Below are 21618 nucleotides of genomic sequence, written 5' to 3'. Positions count from 1 at the left end.
TCATTATTTTACTAGTAAAATACAAAAATTGCTGCATAATCTTCTTTTAACTCTTCACACATTCATAAGTTTCTGAAGAAGGCGAATTCTCATAGTAGAACAAAAAGCTGTTCTACAACAAATACGATCAATTTTTTCTTAAGATTTCCATTAAAACGTTCAAAGAAATACGCGTAATACCTGCAACTTTTCATTTTTCCGTTTTCTGAAAAATTCATTCATTCATCATTTCCTTTTTATGAGTATTAGAATTTCCTCAGCATGATTATACTAAACCGTAAATTTAGAGCGTCATAGTAATCCACCAAAGCTTTAATTCATATTCCGTCATGGAAAGCGAGAGTATTTATCACATATCGCTTTTTGATTCTATAAAATATGTAGGCGAAAAATTTATGACACAAAAAAATCATCACTGATAAATTATTTCTCATATAAATGAACCATTGGAGTTATGGGGAGGAAATGATCTCTTATTCTTCATATGGAAGACATATTTCATATTAGAGAATTTTTGTTTTCAACATCTGAAAAGTTATGCTCTCTATTTTGTTTCAATGTGTCAGTTAAACGAATTAAATCCAAGATTTACGGTGTTAACAAAATTATTAATTAGTTTGTATCATTAAACAGAATTCGGGTCATAGAACAAATGGAATCATTATTCAAAGAATCAATATTCTATCCCAACTAAAATATCAGGTAATAAGTATGCAATTACATAAAATTTAATTGTGCATTCCTTATAAAAATTATCAGTCTGCTTCGCTTCGTTTTCTTAGTCAAAAAAAATTGAATGAATTCAGTAAAAAAGAATGACATCCAAGTAACAACTATAAAAGGCTAAATGTCAAGTGTTTATTTTAATTGATTATTGTGGCTGAAATGACCTTTTTAAATTAAATTAGGATATTAGAAATAAAAGATATATGAATTTTAAGAAAGTGTCATAAGTTTCAAAATAATTTTAGGTGTATAAGTACCTCAAAGTTGAGTGCGAGATACCGGATTCGCTCACAAACAACGAACAACAACAAAGAAAAAAGTGAAAAAAAAATTGTAATACTAATAGATCGCTTAGAAAAAAGAATGACATTTCAATGAAAACATTACTATACGCTGTAAAAAAATTACAGCATAATCTCCTTTTGACTCTCCACACATTCATAAGTTTCTGAAGAAGAGGAATTCTCGCAGTAGAACAAAAAGCTGTTCTACAACAAATGCGATTAGTTTTTCTTAAGATCTACATTCAAACTATTAAAGAAATCCGCGTAATACCTGCAACTTTTCGATTTTCCGTTTTCTAAATAATTCATAGAGATTAGACCTTTAGCATCACAGTGGTGATTAAGTTTGAATTTCTGGAAAAATTAGTAATATCAGAGACTGAAGGTAAACTAAAATCTAGCCACTCGAATTACCAGTTTTATACTAAATGTTCCCACCAATAAACTTTCTCCCGCGAAAATTAAATCCAGCGGGAAAAAACTCCTTGGCGGCAGTCTTCACATTAATTCCTTGACTACTAAACTATAATGTGGGCTGTGAAGAATTGAACCTTTGTCCTTATTTTAGATACTCTTACATTTAGCAATTTCATTACTTTTATATGCATCCAACAATTTGTTATTAGGTACATTTTATAAAAATTTCACATTATTAATCTTTATGTCATGATTATAACTGGTGATAGGCAAAACTTGATTTACCTGTCCATGCATATTTCAAATGAGCTATGTGCTCTTTAAACCGGACAATAACGGATCTCTTAGTCTGCCCAATATACTTTCGGTTACAATCACCACAGCTAATTTCATATGAGCCACTCTTTTCCAAATTTCGTATAATTATAATACTATATAAATTATTTCTCATACCAATGAACCATTGAAGTTATGGGGATGAAATGAACTTGTTTTATTTTTTTTATTGAAATAAAAATTTTTGTCTTCTTTCACGATAATCACAAAGGGATAATAACAAAAATATATGGAAATTGAAAGGAAGAAGGAAATTCATAAACAAGAAACAATAAAGATAAATTACCTTTAAGTACTTAGGGACAATGATAAGCAACAAAAATGACACGCTTTTATCATAAGCATTGTTATCAAGAACGTCAAGCTGATAGTTTATTATCAAAAATTAAGAGAAAGTAAAATTATTAATTTCTTTAACTGCCAAATGGATGTAGGAGAAGCAGCAAATATTACATATCGTCGCTACTATCCGAAAAATTGAGCAATGTATTGGCATATCAATACCTCATTAAATTTTTATAAATAATTGTTAGTTTGCCGTTGTTGGTTGTATTAAAGTTTAACGATATTTCCTATATTTAATGAATATACTGTGTTCAAGTAAATGAGGTACACATTTTATATGGCATATATAACTCCAAAGGTGGTAAATTAACGTACAACCCGTCGTCAAGGATAATTTTTTGGTAATTGTTACTTACGTCCTTCAAAACCCTGTCAAAATATATTGTTTAGTATAAGGAGAAGAGAAAATCAATATATTTTATCGATCGATGGAGATTCATGTATTGTACGTGACCTAGAAATTCATAATGTTACGAAATCACACGTCTATAGAGGCGTACAAAGTTGAGGCGCAGGGTTTATAAGAACTTAATCTTCTAGATATAAATACAGATAATACGAATGTTGAGAATCCTTCCAGTCATGGATTCAACTTTGTGATAAGTGGGGCAAAACTTTGAAGCACAATAAATAAAATTTTGTTTCATTATGTTCAATAATTACACTTCGTATTTTGTATAATTTGACTGTTTTTTTTTAGTTTTGTACTTTCTGAAACCCAGTTGATTACTTTTCTAACATCCTCCTGCATCTTTGTTCCAAACTCTTTTCTCTTCTACTATTACCTTTTTTCCTTCACTTCACGTAGATTATATAGACAGCCATTATAATTTTTCTTCTTTTATTTCTTCATTAAAGTTATAGTGACGGAAAAACTAGAAACTGAATAATCTCAACATTAGCCAATTTTCAGGAACTCGTTCAATGATATAGACCATCAAACCGGTCCTGTTCGAATATGTTTGTGAGGGTAAGTTCCTTATCGGCCATTTGTATTTATATTAAATTTTTTGTGATTTTTTTACAAGATTTTTGTGGCTGTTTTTATGGAAACGATTCTAAGACCGCTTTTCTATTTGTTTACAGAAAATTAGAGATTTGCAAGTAATCTAAGATTCTAGAATGTGATTAAATAAAGTATATAAAACGAGTCTTTAGCAGCCGGACATTGTCAATGAACAATTTGATGTCACAGTGAACACATTGTGATAGCCAAAAGTAAAAAAAACAATTTATTTAATTAAATTAGGTATTAGTGAATAGTATAGTATGTTAAGTACTAGAGAATAGTTCAGTGTGTAAATGTTAGTGAATAATTAATATATAAATAAATTATGTAAGATACGCCGTGTATATAATTATTATTGAAAACTGTTTAAATAAATAAGAAGAAAATTATTCTATGAAAGATGTTCGAGAAACAGTTATTATAGATTATTTTTATGAATGAGAGAGTAATAAAATAATGCAGCATGTTCCATGTATTAGCTACTGTTAATTTATGAAAATATCTAGATTATTCTGTAATAATTACAATAACTGTTTCAAGTTTTGAATTAGAAATTGGATTTACTTTCTCTTACATAAAAAGAGACTATACATGATTCACAATATTAAGGAATCTATGTTGAAGCCACCCTCTTCATAAATTGAAACGAATATACCATTTCAATAGTAACTCGAACCCTATATACTGGTAAACCAATTGTCCACTTTAAAATAATTGTGTCATACTTAGATAATTATTCTGAAATCCGAATAAAGTTGTATATAACTGAACCGTATGTGAAAGGCACAGGGATATCAAAATACATAATTTCAGTATATATAACGAGACTAGAGGTTCTGTTAATTATCAGTTGGTTATTCGACTTCAAATTAAACATGATTTGCAAGGTAAACATTTTATATTTTTAAATTAACCTTAACTCATAACGTCAGCTTCAGTTGCGGCTTAAAAAACGTTTTAATATGATAAATGAGAGCGAAAATTCACGTGGGTCTAACAAAACAGATTTTACTTATAACCAAAAAAAATATTTGTTTACATAATTATACAGGTTTCCGGTTGGAATATTAATTTCCGGTACGCATCCAGTACCGCACATTCAGTTCGTTTAGTGAATTATAAATGTGTAAAAGGGAAACTAACATAAATATTATACGTTCTTATTAACAGTATACAATGCGGTCCATATGTATGGATTAAATTCAATTTTAGCGTTATAATTTTAGTTTTCTGTTTAGCAATATAAAGTTTTTTAAAGTTGATGCAATCATAACTGAGAAAATTAATTTTTTAAACGTAAAATTCTGATAATGTCTATATCACAAAACTTTACGTAGAATAATGTCTCATAATATTTAGAATGTATTTTTCAATGATTAAATACTCAAAATTACCAACATTCACTTCTTGACAATAACCGAGGCGATTTTGGAACTCTCGTACAAAATTTTGTATAACCACAGGGCTTATTTTGTTAATTTCTTCCGTTATCCTAACTTTGAAATCAGCAATATCAGAATCAGAAATAATTAGGTATTTTCGTATCTGTTCTGCTAAACAACAGGAAAAAAGCTTTGAAGATATTAAAATATTTAGTCAAAGAGCCAAATAAATAATTGATTGGTTGCTGTTATTTAGGTATTTAAAGTTACTAAAAGGCGTCAGTATAATATTTGTGCACGTATTAAATTTAATTATGGCTCATTTGTCCGAGACTCAAAGGATAGACATTCTAATTATGATGTTGTGGTAATAAAACAAGAGCTCAAAAGGTTTGTGAAATTTTTAATAAAAAATATCATAGTCAACACGTTTCGCAGTTTATAGTCAGCGAAATATGTAAAAAATATTGAAAAACCAGGTAGAAATATTCAATTTAATGAAGAAAAATAGTTAGATCTACTTTTAGAGATTGAGGAAAATCCGCATAAAGAGAACTTGCCGCCGCTTGATGTAAGTAAATCATCTATTTTTCATAAAGGAAAATATCACTACAATGAAGTCGCATATACAATAAAAATAATTGATATAGTTCACAACTGATTACGAAATTTAGTATACAGGCTTAGATTAAATTCTAAATAACTTTTCACAATAGAATTTTCTCATAATTGCCACATAAAAGGCACTTTACAGAAAAATAAATGAAATACAACGTTCTTTCTACTGATTTACTACGGGTGCTTTTTCTAAATTTCTTTCTGTAAACTGTTCAATTGTTGATAGTCAGAATTTTATAGTATACAATTTCTTCATAGTCCCACACAGCATCACCTTACGAGATATCAATCAGACCTTTGTGATCAAAATGACGTAAATGCGAAAACTTCAGTTTTACAGGAGATTTAAAAAATAATTTGCAGTAAAGAGCATGTAGAATTCTTGTTACAGAAGGCAGCACAAACTTTCATCTGTTAGTCCATTCAGCGATATTATAAAATTTGTGTCGCTGTATAAATATAAATGAAGAAATAAAAAGCGTTATTTCATTTGTTTCATTGAACGTAGGTAACAGCAGCTGATATTTCGTCGCAAATACCCTACGGCGGTTGTGAGTGGAACTACAGTTATGTTCTTGTTCCCCTTTGTGTGGGATGTATTTCTTATATCATCTATGGACTTTTTCCCATATGACATATTTTTGCATTTACGTCAATGTTCTTCCGGAACAGTAATGTATGAATGGTTATATCATACTCGCTGTGAATAGCACAAATTTCTCTGTATGTTGTGAAATTCATCATCAAATTTCACTCATTTTCAAACGTTTTTATTTTTTAATAGAAGCACTAACAAACTCTTCACATAAATATATCACTTCCTGTAAAAATAGTGTAATCCTTTTTCAATGTGGTTTGATACTGATCCCATGCTCTATGGGATCTGGGTGAAAACGGTAGATCGAGACAACTTTTATTTGTTATTCCCCCTAAAACTACTGCAGCCTGATGTTGTATCGCATCAATCAAAATGAGCTGAGCGCGTATAGCGGTAAAAAATTATAGCAGTGTGTTAGCCACCACTAGATACTTATATACATGTTCTGTGATGTTTCCAAGCAATACAATCAACTCAATACAGCCATTACAACAACTTCCTACTCAGATCATTATTATCCCTTCTCGAAAGGAATGAATTTCTTTAACAGGTAGGTGATGCCAAGACGTCAATGGATTTATCCATATTCTTCCTCGTCCACTATCTGAAAAAAGACCATGTGTAAAGTTAGGGTCTTTCTATTTATTACACCAGTCTTAGTGTTCCAATGGTTGAGCTAATATTTGTTACCTATGCTCTTATAACAATGGTACCCTTCTCAAAAGTCGCCTGGATCTTAAATTAACATTACTGATTTTTCTCTTCATTGTTAATATCGAGACACAAATACCTCTAGCATTAAAAAGTCTTCTTCCCAGGATTCTGCGGGTATTATGAGGATTTTGCGGACGTTACTCTGGACCTTCCATTTCTTCGTCTATCGGTAACAGTTCCAGTTTCCTGGAATCTATTAAGCATCCTCGAAATGAGACTTTGGAGCATATTCAGATTATTTGCAGCATCCGTTTGTGTCCGAGTAACCGAGAGACTGTTTGATAGTGACCCAAAAAATCAAATAAAAAAATTTCAAAATTCAACATAAAAAAACCATTCCTTTCTCTAATGATAGCAAATTTTAATAACTAATTTCAAACAAATCCAAAATACCCTCTACTTTTGAATAGTTGAATCCTGCACTGAAGCTACTTTTTACTATAATCCTCGGAACATATTAATGTAATGTTAACGTTTCTTTCTAACTACAACCTAACAACATCTTAACAGTGTTCACTTTAATCAAGTAATGACCTTCATTAAAAAAATTCGTGTGCATTCCCTCAAATATGTGATAAATCACTCGAGTTTCACACTGATAGTGCTCCTCAATATGGTAAAAAACTTAAAACACATTAAATGATCGTAAAAATTTTTAAAAAAGTTTAAACTTTAAAAAAGTTTTAAATGTGAAAGCAAAGTCTCACTCATAGTATCCTTTTTTTTTTCATTTTCCCTGCGACTTTCTGCAGTAGCTCTTCAATTTTTTCTTCGTTCATTTAAATGATTTTTATAACTTTCCAAGTCTCCCCAAACCAATTCTTTTGATATAGTGTCAATAGCACCCCATTTATTTCTACGTAACATCCACTCTCTACGACGTTTTCTTTGTTTCTGGTTTTTAAAAATATTCTACAATTAATTTGCTAATTTTAAGCAAACTTCGCGGACAACGGTTTTCATTTTTTGGCAGAAAAGTATTGAAACTAAAACGGCTACTTTATGTATTCGGCAAATTCGGCTAACGTGTGAGACTGCTTCAGCGAAACTACCGCGCTTAACTGACTATTGTGTTCTTAACTATATCATGATGATTATTGAACTCTCAATTATGGTTATCGTTTACAGTATTTATATCTTAAAAATGCGACTTTTAGTGAAATCAAAACACTAATATTACTATAAATTATGAACGAAATATCAGATCATCATAAAATTTTAACGGCCACCTTTGAACACCTAACTTAAAAATTTATATTGTAATTGCACCTATATCATGAACATCAAAATAAAAATAAAATCATAATAGAAATTTATTTTTTCGTTAATCCTTACATTTCAAAAATGTAGCAGTGATTAATTAAATGATTTGTTGTTTTATTAGAATTTAGAAAATAGAGCTATAAATTTTACTCAAATTATTTAGATCTTTTTTACCATTTATAGCTTTTTCGTTCTTATGAATGTGAACTATTTCTAAAAATTCTCTTTTTTGTGAAGAATTTTTGAATCTTTATAATTAAATTTATGTTTTTTTGATATCTCATGATTCGTTATTGCCGTTTTATTTATATTGATGACCTTTTAGTCTATTTTCTAGATACTGGATGGTTTGCTCTATGTAGAATGTCACAATTAGTACAAGGCACTGGATATATGATATTACTTTTTTTGTTTATTATGTCCTTTATAAATTATACTAATATCATATTTATTGAAATAATTCGATAGTTGCTGGAAAAGTCCATGTACATATGGTGAGGGAAAATATTTTCTGTTCTGATATTTCGTTTCTGTTTTGCTTTTAATTGATCGTAATATCTATTTATCCTTTTCTTGAATATGTTGTGTATCATTTAATTATTTCCTTTCTATGCAATTTTTGCTTTTTGAATAGCTAAGCATCTATATTCAGAATCTGATAGTTGGATAGATCTATCAGTCAAACTTATTATCACTGATCTTTTTTGTGACATAGGATGTCATGAATTGAAGTATAAATATTTTGAGGACCATGTTAATTTTATACAGTATGGTGCAAATGAAAGGAATAAATTCGTTATTTCGTAAATCGACGACTTTAAGGAGAAATCCTGAACCCCTTGGATTTTTTTTCTAAAACGGGCTATTCGCAAGAATACCTTTTTATTTTTGACGTCATCTATGCGAGCGTGGTGACGTCTTCGCTAAAATTTTTAAATGGAAATCTGGGTGTTGTAATACATTATTTGAAAGGTCTTTTAAATACCTATTCAGCCATATCATTATGTACAGTAATTAATTTCTGTATTTGTTTAAAAAATTAACAAAATTTTATGATTACAATAAATATTTAATATGTATTACTCATTAAATACAACGAAACCTAAATTAAATGCTCAAATTATTTACCTTCAGCTAAAATACAATGAGAAAGACGTGCCCCGAACTCTTCTCGAACCTTCTCTATAACTTCCGGAGTTATTTGTGCAATCTCAATACGTATCCTTTCTTTGAGTTCATTGATATTTTGTGGTCTAGTTTGGTACACTTTACTTTTCAAGTATCCCCATAAAAAGAAATCAAGAGGAGTAAAATCAGATGACCTAGGCGGCCATTCTATTGTTCCTTTTCGACCTATCCACCGATTTGGAAAGACGTTGTTCAAATAGTTGGGCACCAATACAGCATAGTGTGGAGGCGCACCATCTTGCTGCAGCCACAAATCATTTCTGTTTGGAAACAGCCGGTTCAATTCAGGTAACAAGAAGTTTTGAAGAAATTCTAAATTACGAGGACCTGTTAAATATGGCCCAATAATCCTATTATCTATTATTTCCGCCCAAACATTAACTTTCTCTGGGTATTGAGTACGGTACTCTTGCATCCAGTGTGGATTTTCTGTAGCCCAGTACCGATAAGTTTGATGATTGACATGTCCGTTTAGTAGAAACGTAGCTTCATCCTAGAAAAGAGCCTTTTTTAAAAATATCGGATCTCTGTTATTTTGTTCCATTAAAATTTCAAAAAACTCAATTCGTCTATCAAAATCATCTTCAATAAGCTCTTGTACTAAACTTACTTTGTAGGGATGTCGCTTTTCCTTCTTCAGCTTTCTAGGAACTGTTGAATGGTCCATGCCATTATCTAATGCTACTTGCCGTGAACTGGTATGGGGAATATCTTGAAAGGCTAACAGAACATCTAGTTGTTTGTTTTCTGATAATGGTTTTCTACTATCTTTAGGGAGGTCTTTGACATGACCCGTTTCTCTGATTTTCTTCTCAATTTTGCTTATAGTGGATTGTGAAATTTGTTCTCGGTTGGGGTATTTATTATCAAATAACGTACATACTTCTTTCTGCGTACGTGCTTTATCTCCACAACCAATCATTATTAGAATTTCAATTCTTTGCGTTTCAGTGATCTTCATGTTGATAGATACAAAGACTTTTTGAATTCGTCTAATACAATAATAATTTCAATCATTTGACAGAAAGTTAATTATGTCCAAGTGTTATTGTTAATGTTGATAAGGTAACTAGATTTTTAAAAAAGGTAAAAAGTAGGTAGATAAGAAATTTCACTACCAGTGACGCCCTTACAAAATTTATTTTTTTATGTCAATAAATACTTCATACCAATACTTAATACATTTTATTAAGAAATCTGTTGAAATTTCATAAATAATATTTATGACAATACGCAAATCAATTATTGTACATATTGATATGACTGAATAGGTATTTAAAAGACCTTTCAAATAATGTATTACAGCACCCACATTTCCATTTAAAAATTTTAGCGATGACGTCATCACGCTCATATAGATGACGTCAAAAATAGAAAGGTATCCTTATGAATAGCTTGTTTAAAAACAAAAATCGACGGGTTTCGGGATTTTTCCTTAAAGTCGCCGGCGTACGAAATAACGAATTTATTTCTTTCATTTGCACCATACTGTTTAATGTGACAACAAGAAAATTTTATTATTTTGTTCGGTTTCGATTGTGAATTGAAGTTTTTTATGATAAAAATTGAATTTTTTATTCATGTTTTAAATTTTATTCGTTGGTACGGCAGTAATGCAATCATTTACATATCTGAAAAAGAATGGAATATTTGTATCAAATTTGCTTAGGACAGTTTTCTAAAGATCTTCCATTACTATTTGTGCTGTAACACTTGAAATGGAAGCTTTCATAGTACAACCATCAATTTGTTTGTATATTTTATTTTCATATTTGAAGTGTGTCGTTGTAAGTGTGAGTTCTATAGCTTTAATAAATTTGTTTCGAGGTATTTCCGTACATTCTTTAATTTTGTCATATTTTTTATTAAAATATTGTTCACAATGGAAATATTTGTATATAAAGATACCACATCTAACGAAATAAATACATATTCGTGAACTTTTAATTTTTTCTTTGAAACCCCATGTATTTTTGATATAGTATTTGTTTTGATATAAAATTTTTTCAAAATATTTTTCAAATAATTATTCAATGGGGTGAGAGATATTTGAATACTTGAAACAATCGCTTGAAGGGGAATGTCAGGCTTGTGCAGCTTGTGATTTCTATTTATCTCTAATTTATATTTGGAATTAATGATAATATTATAAGCATCAGATCTTATTTTATTTTGAGTTTTGTTATTTATATAATTGGTATTGCATTCAATATTACATAAGATATTTGTCATAGGTAATTCTTTCTCACTAGAAATATTTTGTGCAAAATTGTGACCTAAAGATAAAACTTCTTTCACTTCATTTGGTATGACAGTATCAGTTAAATTTTCGATTCATTTTTATTTTATTTCATCCGTATTTTTAGCAATAGGTTTTTGTTTTAATATTAGGTTATTAATTTTCTTAATATTTTTCTCTTTGCATTTATTAAAAAGTGATTAAGTTCTTTCTCTACATTTTTCTTTCAATTTTCGTGAAATATTAATAGGAATTACTTCACTTATTCCAACTGTTATGTTTTTTAAGTCATTTTCTATTTCTCTTATCAGAATAGTTGATTCTGTAATAGATAGTTGTATCATTTGGAAAATAAACCTATATAAAGACTTAAACAGAAGTCGAACGGTCAATTTTCATCTTTCAAAAATTATTAAAAAAAAACTAATTTTAAAACAGAAGAGACCTAGAATCAAGAACATTTATAAGCTGGAACATATCAAAAGAAGAAAGAAATAAGAAATCAAATAAATTTATATCATCTACAACTTGGGCTAGGAACTTGATTGTTTCAATATCGAATAATTAATTGAGCAAAAAGAAATTATATAAATGTAATCTCGACGGAAATAACAGATAAAATAAAATAAATGAATAAAATTTCTCCGGAGACATCAATAAAGTTCTTTAAGAATTTATTGCTCTCAAACTTTCTGTTCCATCAAAGAATTTATAGTTGACGTCACAGTGAGACTTTATGTGAATGACTACCTCTCGGAGAATCGGCAAATAAAAGTTTTCTACGGAATTAGAATGTACTTTTCCTGAATGTAATAGTCAAGGAATTTTTCAAATTAATCATCATTATTTTTTAGGAAGTATTTATTACTAGCTTTCTAATAGCGGCATGTACGGCCACAAATCCATTAAACTATGCTGCCTACCAACAACATCCAACAGCAGTAGTCACCCAAGTAGTTCAGCCAAATCCAATTATTCAACGGACAGCGGCAGTAGTTCAACCGGCAACGATAGCGTCGGTGAATGTACCAGTGGTACAAACTCGCGTGGAGCCATACGATCCAAATCCTCAGTATAGTTATGCTTATTCGGTAAATGATCAAAGTACAGGTGAGTACATATCACCATTACTAAAAGATCTATGAAAAGGATTGATATATATATATTATATATATATATATATATATATATATATATATATATATATATATATAATATATATATATATATATATATATATATATATATATATATATATATGATAAACTAGAGGAAAAAGAAAACAAGAGAGGTTAAAATATGGTAGGAGTAGTAACGCCGAAGCACTAAGATATGATGAAAAAAGAAAGAATTTTTATTTATTAGATTATTGGATAAAAGTTTATGAAAACTGTATTCGATGAGGAAGACCATTATTATGGGTTTTAATAACACTGCCAGTTTCATTAAAGAAAGTGTGTATCGCAGATATTTTTTCTTGGGAAAAGAAATCACGTTGGGGATGTATAAAATTTAACTCTACAGCAATCTACAGTAATCAATCAATTTTTATTCATAGTATATGGAATTTTAATTTTGATATAGATAACTCATTAATTAGAACACTAATAATTTACATTTAACACTTTTGTTAAAAAATTATTGATATATTTGCTAAAATAATAACAAGCTAAAGAAAAGGAGAACTGTTCGAAGGAAAGCTACTCACTTCCTTGAGTGACATGTATAAATAAAAACTTAAAGCAAAAGATAAAGCCACGTTAAACTATAGTAGGTCAAACTGTCTATAAGTCATAGCATGGCAGATCTCAAAAGTTAGAAGAAAAAGCAATGTAATGGGTTGAAGAAAATAGCTTATAATTACCTGGAGGATGATAGTCCATTTAGTCAATGTACTCCATTTCGCAAATCCATTCAGCCACGATGAAAAACTTTTTAGTATTTTGACTCCCAAATTCTAGTTTATTACAAATCATAGCTTGATTATTACAATTTTGATTTTATTATTCGAAGCTGATCATCATTTGATTTTTTTCTTCGAAGATAGTCATAATTTGAATTTATTCAAGACAGATTTCCATATTTCCCGTAAAGTACTGATTTTTTGTCTTCCTTTACAAGCTCTTTTGCTTACCATCATAGTTTTTTCATTTTTAACAGTTCCTCGTACTGTAAAAGTATTTTCCTTAACAGTCAAATCTGTTTTCAGCTTCAATTTCCTATTTTTATGGGTTTCCACATGATCTTCACTACCAAATAACGTAATATTTGTAAAACAAAGTTTCAAAATAACTTCATTGGGACTATTTCTATTTCTTCTAGGTGACTCGAAAAGCCAGCATGAAACACGAAGCGGTGATGTAGTTAGAGGCCAATACAGTTTAACAGATCCAGATGGTACAAGAAGAACAGTAGATTATGCTTCAGATCCATTTAATGGTTTCAATGCTGTCGTACAAAGAACCATAGCCGTCCGACCACATTAAGTCTGCAAATGATTACAGCACTTATAGAAATAAAAATGATCTGGTTTTTATAGCTTCTTATGAAATGAGTAAATAAAGTTATTTTATGTAGTTATAAATTGTATCATTAGCATAAAACGTAAACATTGTAAGTCTGATGAAAAATATAACAGAAACTTAAATATTCCATCTAGCAAAATACAGAGTGTTCCGGAACTTGATGCCAAAAATTCGGGTATGAGTAGATGACGTGAAAATATTGCTATGATATAAAAATTTTTTTAACAAAAAGGTACTCTTTGTTTAACTCGATAAAATTGATAGTTTAGGAGATATGTAGATTTTTCGATCGTTGTACATACCAAGGAAACCGTATGCCATAAAGAAATATTCTGAAAAAAAATATCATAAATTGTAAGTATTTAGTGAAAATACAAGGAAGTATTAAAACACAATCAAATATTTCCAATTGTACTGCATACTGTCGAACTTCGTGTTACTTATATAAGGAAAAAATTGAAACGTAGAAAAATTTAGTTGGTTAGCCTACAACTTTTCAAATAAAAACAAAAAAAAAACTATAATAAATGTTCGAAGTGGTACCATGCAATTGTGAAGTTTACGGAAGATATTTCTTTGAACTTTGATTCCAAGATTCTGCCTTATAGCGTCATAATGGAAGTTTATTCTATCGATCATTTCGTTCCTCGTGATTACCGGTGTTGCATATACCAAACTTTTAAGATATCCCCTAAAAATGAATCCATTGTATTTAATTCAGGGGAACTTGGTGGCCATGCAAATGGACCTCCTCGACCAATCCACCTATTAGAAAAAATGCTATTATAATGATTTTTTAGATCATTTAGGAAGTGAGGAGCTCCATCGTGCATGAACCACATGTCTCTACGAATGTTTAGAAGAATATCACATAACATGGGTGAGAAATGATTGTGAAGAAATTCTAAATATCGTGGACCGTTCTGGTTATTATTGAAAAAATATGGACCTATTAAATTATTACCCATTATTCCTGCCCACATATTAACAGAAAATCGATGTTAATTCTTCATTTCAATTGTACCATGAAGATTTTCATTAGTCCATAAATGTTAATTATTATTAATAAAACATTTAAATATCCTCCGTAGACTCCGGAAGTGTGTAGAAGTGCAAGGTGCCCACTTCGAACATTTATTATAGTATTCTTTGTTTCCATTTGATAAATTGTATGGTTACCAACTATATTTTTCTACATTCCAATGTTTTCCTCATGTGAGTATTACTCATTAAGAGTGTATAGTAGTATAGTAAAGTGTAGAAAAGTGTAATGACAAGTTTACAAGACCAAGCCAAAAATACAAATTATTTTACATCACAATAGATTGTTGATTGTTTGGGTCATTTTGACTTTCCAGCCACTCTGCACCTATATCTAGAATGTATTTCCTACAAGACTTATTATTCTGCTTTCAAAATACGTATACTCCTCTTTAAGAAAGCTATTTTTCTGGCGTTTACATGTCCCACTGGGCAGAGCATTCGGAGAGTATATAATCTGCTGTCTCTATGGCTTGCTCGCAGAATCTACAGTTGTCGTCCTCTGCAATGCCTATCGTCTTAAGGTGGTTTAATGCTATTTCTGAATATTACGAGCAGTTAACTGAAATGGTTTTGAATCTCTTAGATTTTCTTAGGAATCGAATGTTTCTTCAATAAGACGGAAGTGATGTGACGTCTCAGTAAGCCTCCGATTCAAACTATGGAGTCGTTGTAGCAAGGCTGCCTACATCCCAATTGCTAATTAAACCTTAGTGACCTGGTAGTCACATAAAGGTTATTATGTTTTTAGTAATTATGTAAAGTTTGTTTAAACCCCTACGCTAGCTTGGACATTCTTCTTAGAAGAATTTCTATCCAAACAATCGAGAGCACAATATGTTTATTGCTGGGAAGCCTGATTTCATTCCTCGACAGAGCATATTTTGGAGCTATCCTCTGAAGTTGGTTCAATCGAATTGAAAGCGAGTATTTTGAAATAAATGTGTATATTATTGTTATAATGTAAATGTTTTAGTCAGTTCAATTATATTATTAAGAAAAGTTATAACTTCAATATATATCCATTTAATCAACACGGGCAATATTTTGCTACGGTAATAAAATTCTAAACTGAAAAAGAAATATCTGTAATTTTATTGAACATTAATTAAATATTATTTTAGCACTCAAGTACACCTTCTAACTTTGATTTTTATCTACCTGTTTTATTATAAATACATTCAGTTTCAGATAAATTGAACATGTTTTTGTAGTGTGTTATGAACATATCATATTTTAGACATTAAGTAAACATTTACATACCGTTAATAAAAGTAATGCTTAATGATTTTTTTAATGAAACCTCTAATTCTAATATATCGATCGTAAAAGTTTTAAAACAGCTATAGGAAAGATTTTTCAAACCTAAAGCCGAGTTATAAATATTTATTTATAACTGTTTTAGATATTTACCCCAAGCAATTTTATTTAGCCCGTATTTTAATTTTTCGAGTCGTAAAAATTTACAAAAATTGCTTTAATTTTTGTTTAGTTCCAACCTGAGATATAATTGAGATTAAGCTTCATTTTCAAGAAATTTCTTAAAATAATATCTACTCTATTTAGGATACGTTACATCATATTTTTAATTTTCAAATGAATATAAATGAAGTTCAAAATGCCTGCTTAATTTCATTTTTTTAATATTTTAATTTTTTTACGTTAGTGAAGTTTGGAAACTACTTGGCTTACTGCCTTACTCCTAATCAGTAAGCACTAATGTCACCTTTTGGGCAGTAACTTCGAGACAATACTTTTTTCTTCATGATATAGAATGTTTGTAAAATATTTTCCTCACCACATGCATCGAGCGTACAGGCACATTTAGAAAACATTTCGTGCATCTAGCGCACACTACCTGTGTCTAATCCGAAAGTTCTTTAGCCGAGCGCACCACCGGCGTCGCGATGAGGGAGGGGGGGAGTACATAAAAGTAAGCCATGCCCTTTATATAAATAAGTAAAATCTGCCTATTATATTTTATCAGATTTTTGCGAGATTGCTTTAGGTAGGTACTATCTTAAATATCTTCTCTGAATTTTTTGATGAACGGATGAACCCATTGTCCATTGTGATACTTACAAGCCAGATTTATGTTTTTATACATACTTTTCGCTCTCTAATGTCTAATGCTAAAGCTAAAAACATCTTATTTGATAACGTTGAATACGGTATTCTTATTCGGATGGTGTAAAGTCCATGCGAATAGTTTTAAATATAGCACTTAAATTTAAAACTGTTGTTTTGTGTTGAAATCTACCACAACTATTTGCAAACTAGTTCATAAAAAATGCCTACAGGACGACAATGGCCGAAGAAAGGCTAAATTTTTTGATGCTGATAAAAAGCGAGAATGACTTGGTCGACAAGATGATTCTAAAGGAAATGGCTGCAAGATGGGCCAAATTAAAAGAGAGGCGCCTTCACATTAAAGTTTAATCTGTGAGTTTCAAAGTAACCATTTTACAAAGAGGAGCAAAGAACATGTTACTAATTGGTTACATTTCTCGTGCGAGCTATCTTCTATTAAAATGCATAGCAACTTTGTGTCAAAACGTGGGATGTAAAGCTGAGATATAAATATTAGAAAATTCAAAGCTTATAAAAAGTGAAAAATTCACAAAGAGTGACAATTATCGTGCTTAGTACTTGGCTTAAAAAGAAAAGAAATAGAAAAAATATTTTGTAGATATGTTCAAAAGTGCACCGCATTGTTGTCTACAATAAAAGTTTAGTTAGTGTGGGACAAAAACAAAAATCTTTCAAAATCTTAGCTGCTGTGTGACATGAAGGCTTTTTTGGTAGAACCATTGATGAAGTTATAAGTACATTTCATCAGTTTTTCTCATCGAAGCAGGATGAAAAAGTTCTTACCCTCTAGCTGGATAACTTCTCAACTTAAAATAAAAACTGGTTCTTGTTTCAATTTTTTCTATATATGATTAACTCAGATGAAATAGACTGCAACAGATATTGTGTTAAATGTTTTAACAACAGGCAAAAGCTTCACAAAGTGGAACTTCCAATGACGAAATTCGTCACAAAAGACAGAAGTGCTTCCAATGGATTTGAAGAACTTCTTTGTTGTAGAATTATTCTTCACAGTACAAGTTAAGCCACACAAAACCATGGTCTTATCTGAAAAAAACTGTGGAAGTGGTGGTATCCAAAAGGAACAAAATAATGAAGTATAAAGTATAACTCAACTTTTTGGAATCCCAACTAACAACGACAAACTTTCTACCTGGACCAATATGCAAGAGTATAGAAGTATATAGAAATTACAACGATACTTGGAGGAAAAAATATTCTACCATTTTGGTTGAATCTTTCTGAGAAATATACTAATGGAATATTTTTCCTTACTGGTGTTATATGTGTAATATTGCCTATCTAACATCTTGCTATACAATAATGCCTGATAAACTGTTGTAAAATTGTTTCTTTTATCCACAACGTAACTGATCCTAAAATGTCAAAAATTGAATTTTTAAATCATGTTATAAAATAACTAACAACATAAACAGTTCATATACACTTTAACATCTTAAAATTTTCAAAAACCAGTAGGTGCACTATATATAGATAGTATACCATGCCACTACCTTTTAATGAAAAATATTTTCCACGAAGTTAAGGTTTACAATGCAGGTGAATAATGATCTGACCAAATAAGTCATTAAATGCCAGTAAAATATCATACCTTTTCCATGACTAACCGATAAATTTAACTAGAAATTATTTTATTTTATGAAAATATTGACAATACTTGACTAATATATAAAATTAATCAAACTTTTCCATGTAATATCATCGTTTGCAATTATAATTGAACTTCTCAGATATTTACTAATTAAATATTCCTAATAAAAACCATTAACATAACTCCACAAACACCATAATCAAATTACTTAGATATCGTGATTTTAGCTGATATGTGACAAATGAAATTTGTGTTGCCTATACAGAATAAAGATTTATATTAAAGCAAGTCTATTATTCATGAGTTGTTCATACTTCAGCAGAACAGAAAATTTGATAATTCAATTTTGTTTAGATATATATAAGTTGTGTGTCTTTAAATTGGTAAGTTTAATGATATACCAAAACTAAGTTCTAGAAAGAGACTTACATATATAACAGAAATAGTAATAATAAAAATTTCATTCTAGTTGGGTGATTTCTTATTCATTCCATAATGTGTCTAAAGTTATTAGTCTCCTGAAATATTTAATCCATGTCATATCTATCTCATGCCATAGAGCCATCAGAGATTAAGGAAAACCCTGTAAATTTCTCAACCTGCTACCGAATTGCTTTCAAACATATTCAATTAGGTGCAAATCTGGGGATTTTGGAAGCGATAAATTTTATCTGGTGGATATGGTCCAAGGTTTGTCTAGCTATATGTAACCGATATGAACAGTTGGATTGTGAAGTGTTCTGAAGTCATTAGAAGTGCTACGACATCTAGCTAATAATGATCTTGATCCACTGTTGTCGTGTGTCTCTGGCTCTTCTTGGTGCCCTTGGAAATATAATTGGATGGATAAATGGAAATATGGAATTTAGAAACATGCCTCTTTTGGAAGAATTCGCTATTCGATAAATAAAAAACAACACGCTTTGGAAATAATTTATTTATAAATAATCTAATCTAAAATAAGTTAGTTTATATGTCTTTTTGGGTTAACAACAACATTCACATCAAGTTTTTTTACTCTTTTAATAGCGTAATAAACTGAACACCTCTGTAAAAATAAACCAACAATAATTAAAATGAGAGAAATAAGAACGTCAATATTATAAATGAATTTAAAAAGTTCAACAAACAATAGGTGCTATCTATGTGACGATTCTAATACTGCTTGTCAAAAGCATACCAGAGATACTTATACTGTTATATAACAAAAATTTGATTAGTATTTGATAAATAAGATATGAACATTTTATTTACAGATTAATAAAGTTCATACACCACCCTTAACCCTCTACCGCATATAAACCCATATATGGTTCACCAGTTTTAAAATCTTTTTACTCGTTATTTTGCACAAGCAATAACTATAGGGATGATGGACATTTTAGTTATGTTGGCAATACGAAAATGTTTTTTGTTATCTATTGTCTAATGTCATTTTGGTTATAACCTCACTTTTCTAGGCTTGTGTGAAGTGCAACTCATTATCTATAAATACTTTACTACGTGAAAATGGTAAATTTTGCGCGATAAAAAAATAAAACATGGTGCTGTTATTGTATTATTTCATATAAGTTATTTAATGTTCACTTTTTTGCATATTTCTATCATATTGGGGTCTGCGAATGGCATTAGATTTTTCCTTTCTTGCAGAATGGATCCTGCTCAGAACCATGTTAATATTATACCTGGAGAAGGCTCGCTTAGTGATGATGAATTATCTTCAGATTCTGATTTTTATTGGAGCCACGCAGTTGCCAGAGTTTATTGAAAAACTTGAAACACCAGCAGATTTCCTCATGTTTTTATTTTCTGGACTCCACATTCGCGGGTTGCTCAGTAGCAATTACAAAGGACGGTTGTGTTTTCGACACCACGATTTTGCATACAAAATGAATACCGTGTTGGATAACGAACTCACACTTATTGATATCGTGGATATTGTGGGACGGTTATTTGAAAAACTGAAAATTACATGACATGTATACCCGTCAAGAGCGCGAACTATATTGTGAGCCCGGTACGAACCTGCGAGTGTAGACTGTTCGACAAACCCACTAACAAACAAGTAATTGAGCAATTTATTGGCATTTTAATATTCATGTTTTAGAGAAATTACCTGCTACACGATATTACTGGAACAAGGCTTTAGGACAGCCACAAATTTACGAAACTATGACATGCAATAGATTTGAAATATTAAAAAAAATTACACTTCCATTACAACAATTATTATATCTCGTTGGGCAGTTTAGGCCACGATACGTTATTCAAAGTGGGCCCACTTTTAGATGGCAATAGGCAGCAACTTTTACTAGTACCGAAAGAGGAATATCAGTTGAACCAGTTGAACAGATAATCCCTACAAAAGTTCGTCCTAACTTAAAACAATAAAACCAAGCGAAGACTCATAAACGTTATTAGTTATGATTTTGATAGTTTTGCTGGTGATCAAAGTAATAAGAGACCTGAAGGTGCAACAGTCTTGGGTGTTAACGGCAATGTCGTTGTATATATATATATATATATATATATATATATATATATATATATATATATATATATATATATATATATATATATATACAAAGGAGTTGAAAATGAAAAAACAAGAATGTGGATTTTTCCTTGAAAAGGTTGCTACCATTGACAAGTTAATGTTGGTACCGTTACTTGGTTTGATAATAAACCGGATAATATGCCGATTACAAAACGAAGGGACTTTAAAAAGAAAAAACTATACAAAAACATTAATTGCCCTTAAGCAGTTGAAGTATATAAGCGACATATGAAGAGCGTTGATATATTGGACTCTATGCTTGGTTTCTATTCGCAATCCCAAAAAATGGTATAAACGAATATGATAGACATGAGTGTTGTGAATGCTTGGATTCTTTGGCAAAGAAACAAGTCAGACGTTTACTTGTCTCTATTTGATTTCAAGCAAGCTGTTTCAGAACACGCAAATCGAGTAAAACTGTAATGGCACGAAAAAGAGGGCGTTCTGTAAATCACAGCAGAGATGTAACACCAGTTTCTGCGCTACATCCTATCCAGGCACACCAAATATACCAAAGAAAATGAGGAAGTTCCTGCCAGACATCAATATGTACATTTAAACTCCGTGAACACTGATAAAATAGACTATTTGCCTGAATGGACGAAAAACCGACAAAAATGTCAATTTTGTAGCCAAAAAACTTCATAAAGTGTAGAAAATGCATGGTTTTCGT

General features: G+C 30.3%; 1 protein-coding gene across 1 annotated transcript; it reads left to right on the top strand.

Annotated features, from left to right (window-relative positions):
• The first annotated feature begins 3967 nt into the window (after window positions 1-3967).
• On the top strand, window positions 3968-13671 carry LOC130443743 (larval cuticle protein A2B-like). Its single transcript, XM_056778520.1, has 3 exons — window positions 3968-4004; window positions 11974-12229; window positions 13442-13671. The coding sequence occupies exons 1-3, from the start codon at window positions 3993-3995 to the stop codon at window positions 13603-13605; spliced, it is 432 nt and encodes a 143-aa protein (XP_056634498.1). The 5' UTR covers window positions 3968-3992; the 3' UTR covers window positions 13606-13671.
• The last annotated feature ends 7947 nt before the right edge of the window (window positions 13672-21618 follow it).

This window comes from Diorhabda sublineata, chromosome 5, assembly GCF_026230105.1.
Source record: "Diorhabda sublineata isolate icDioSubl1.1 chromosome 5, icDioSubl1.1, whole genome shotgun sequence".
Lineage (NCBI taxonomy): Eukaryota > Metazoa > Arthropoda > Insecta > Coleoptera > Chrysomelidae > Diorhabda > Diorhabda sublineata.
The sequence above is the reverse complement of the archived record's forward strand: the minus strand, read 5'-3'. Positions and strand labels throughout refer to the sequence as shown.

Coding starts and splice junctions, on each gene's coding strand:
- LOC130443743 (XM_056778520.1), top strand. Junction 12,230..13,441: donor GGTAAATGATCAAAGTACAG/GTGAGTACATAT, acceptor TATTTCTTCTAG/GTGACTCGAAAAGCCAGCAT.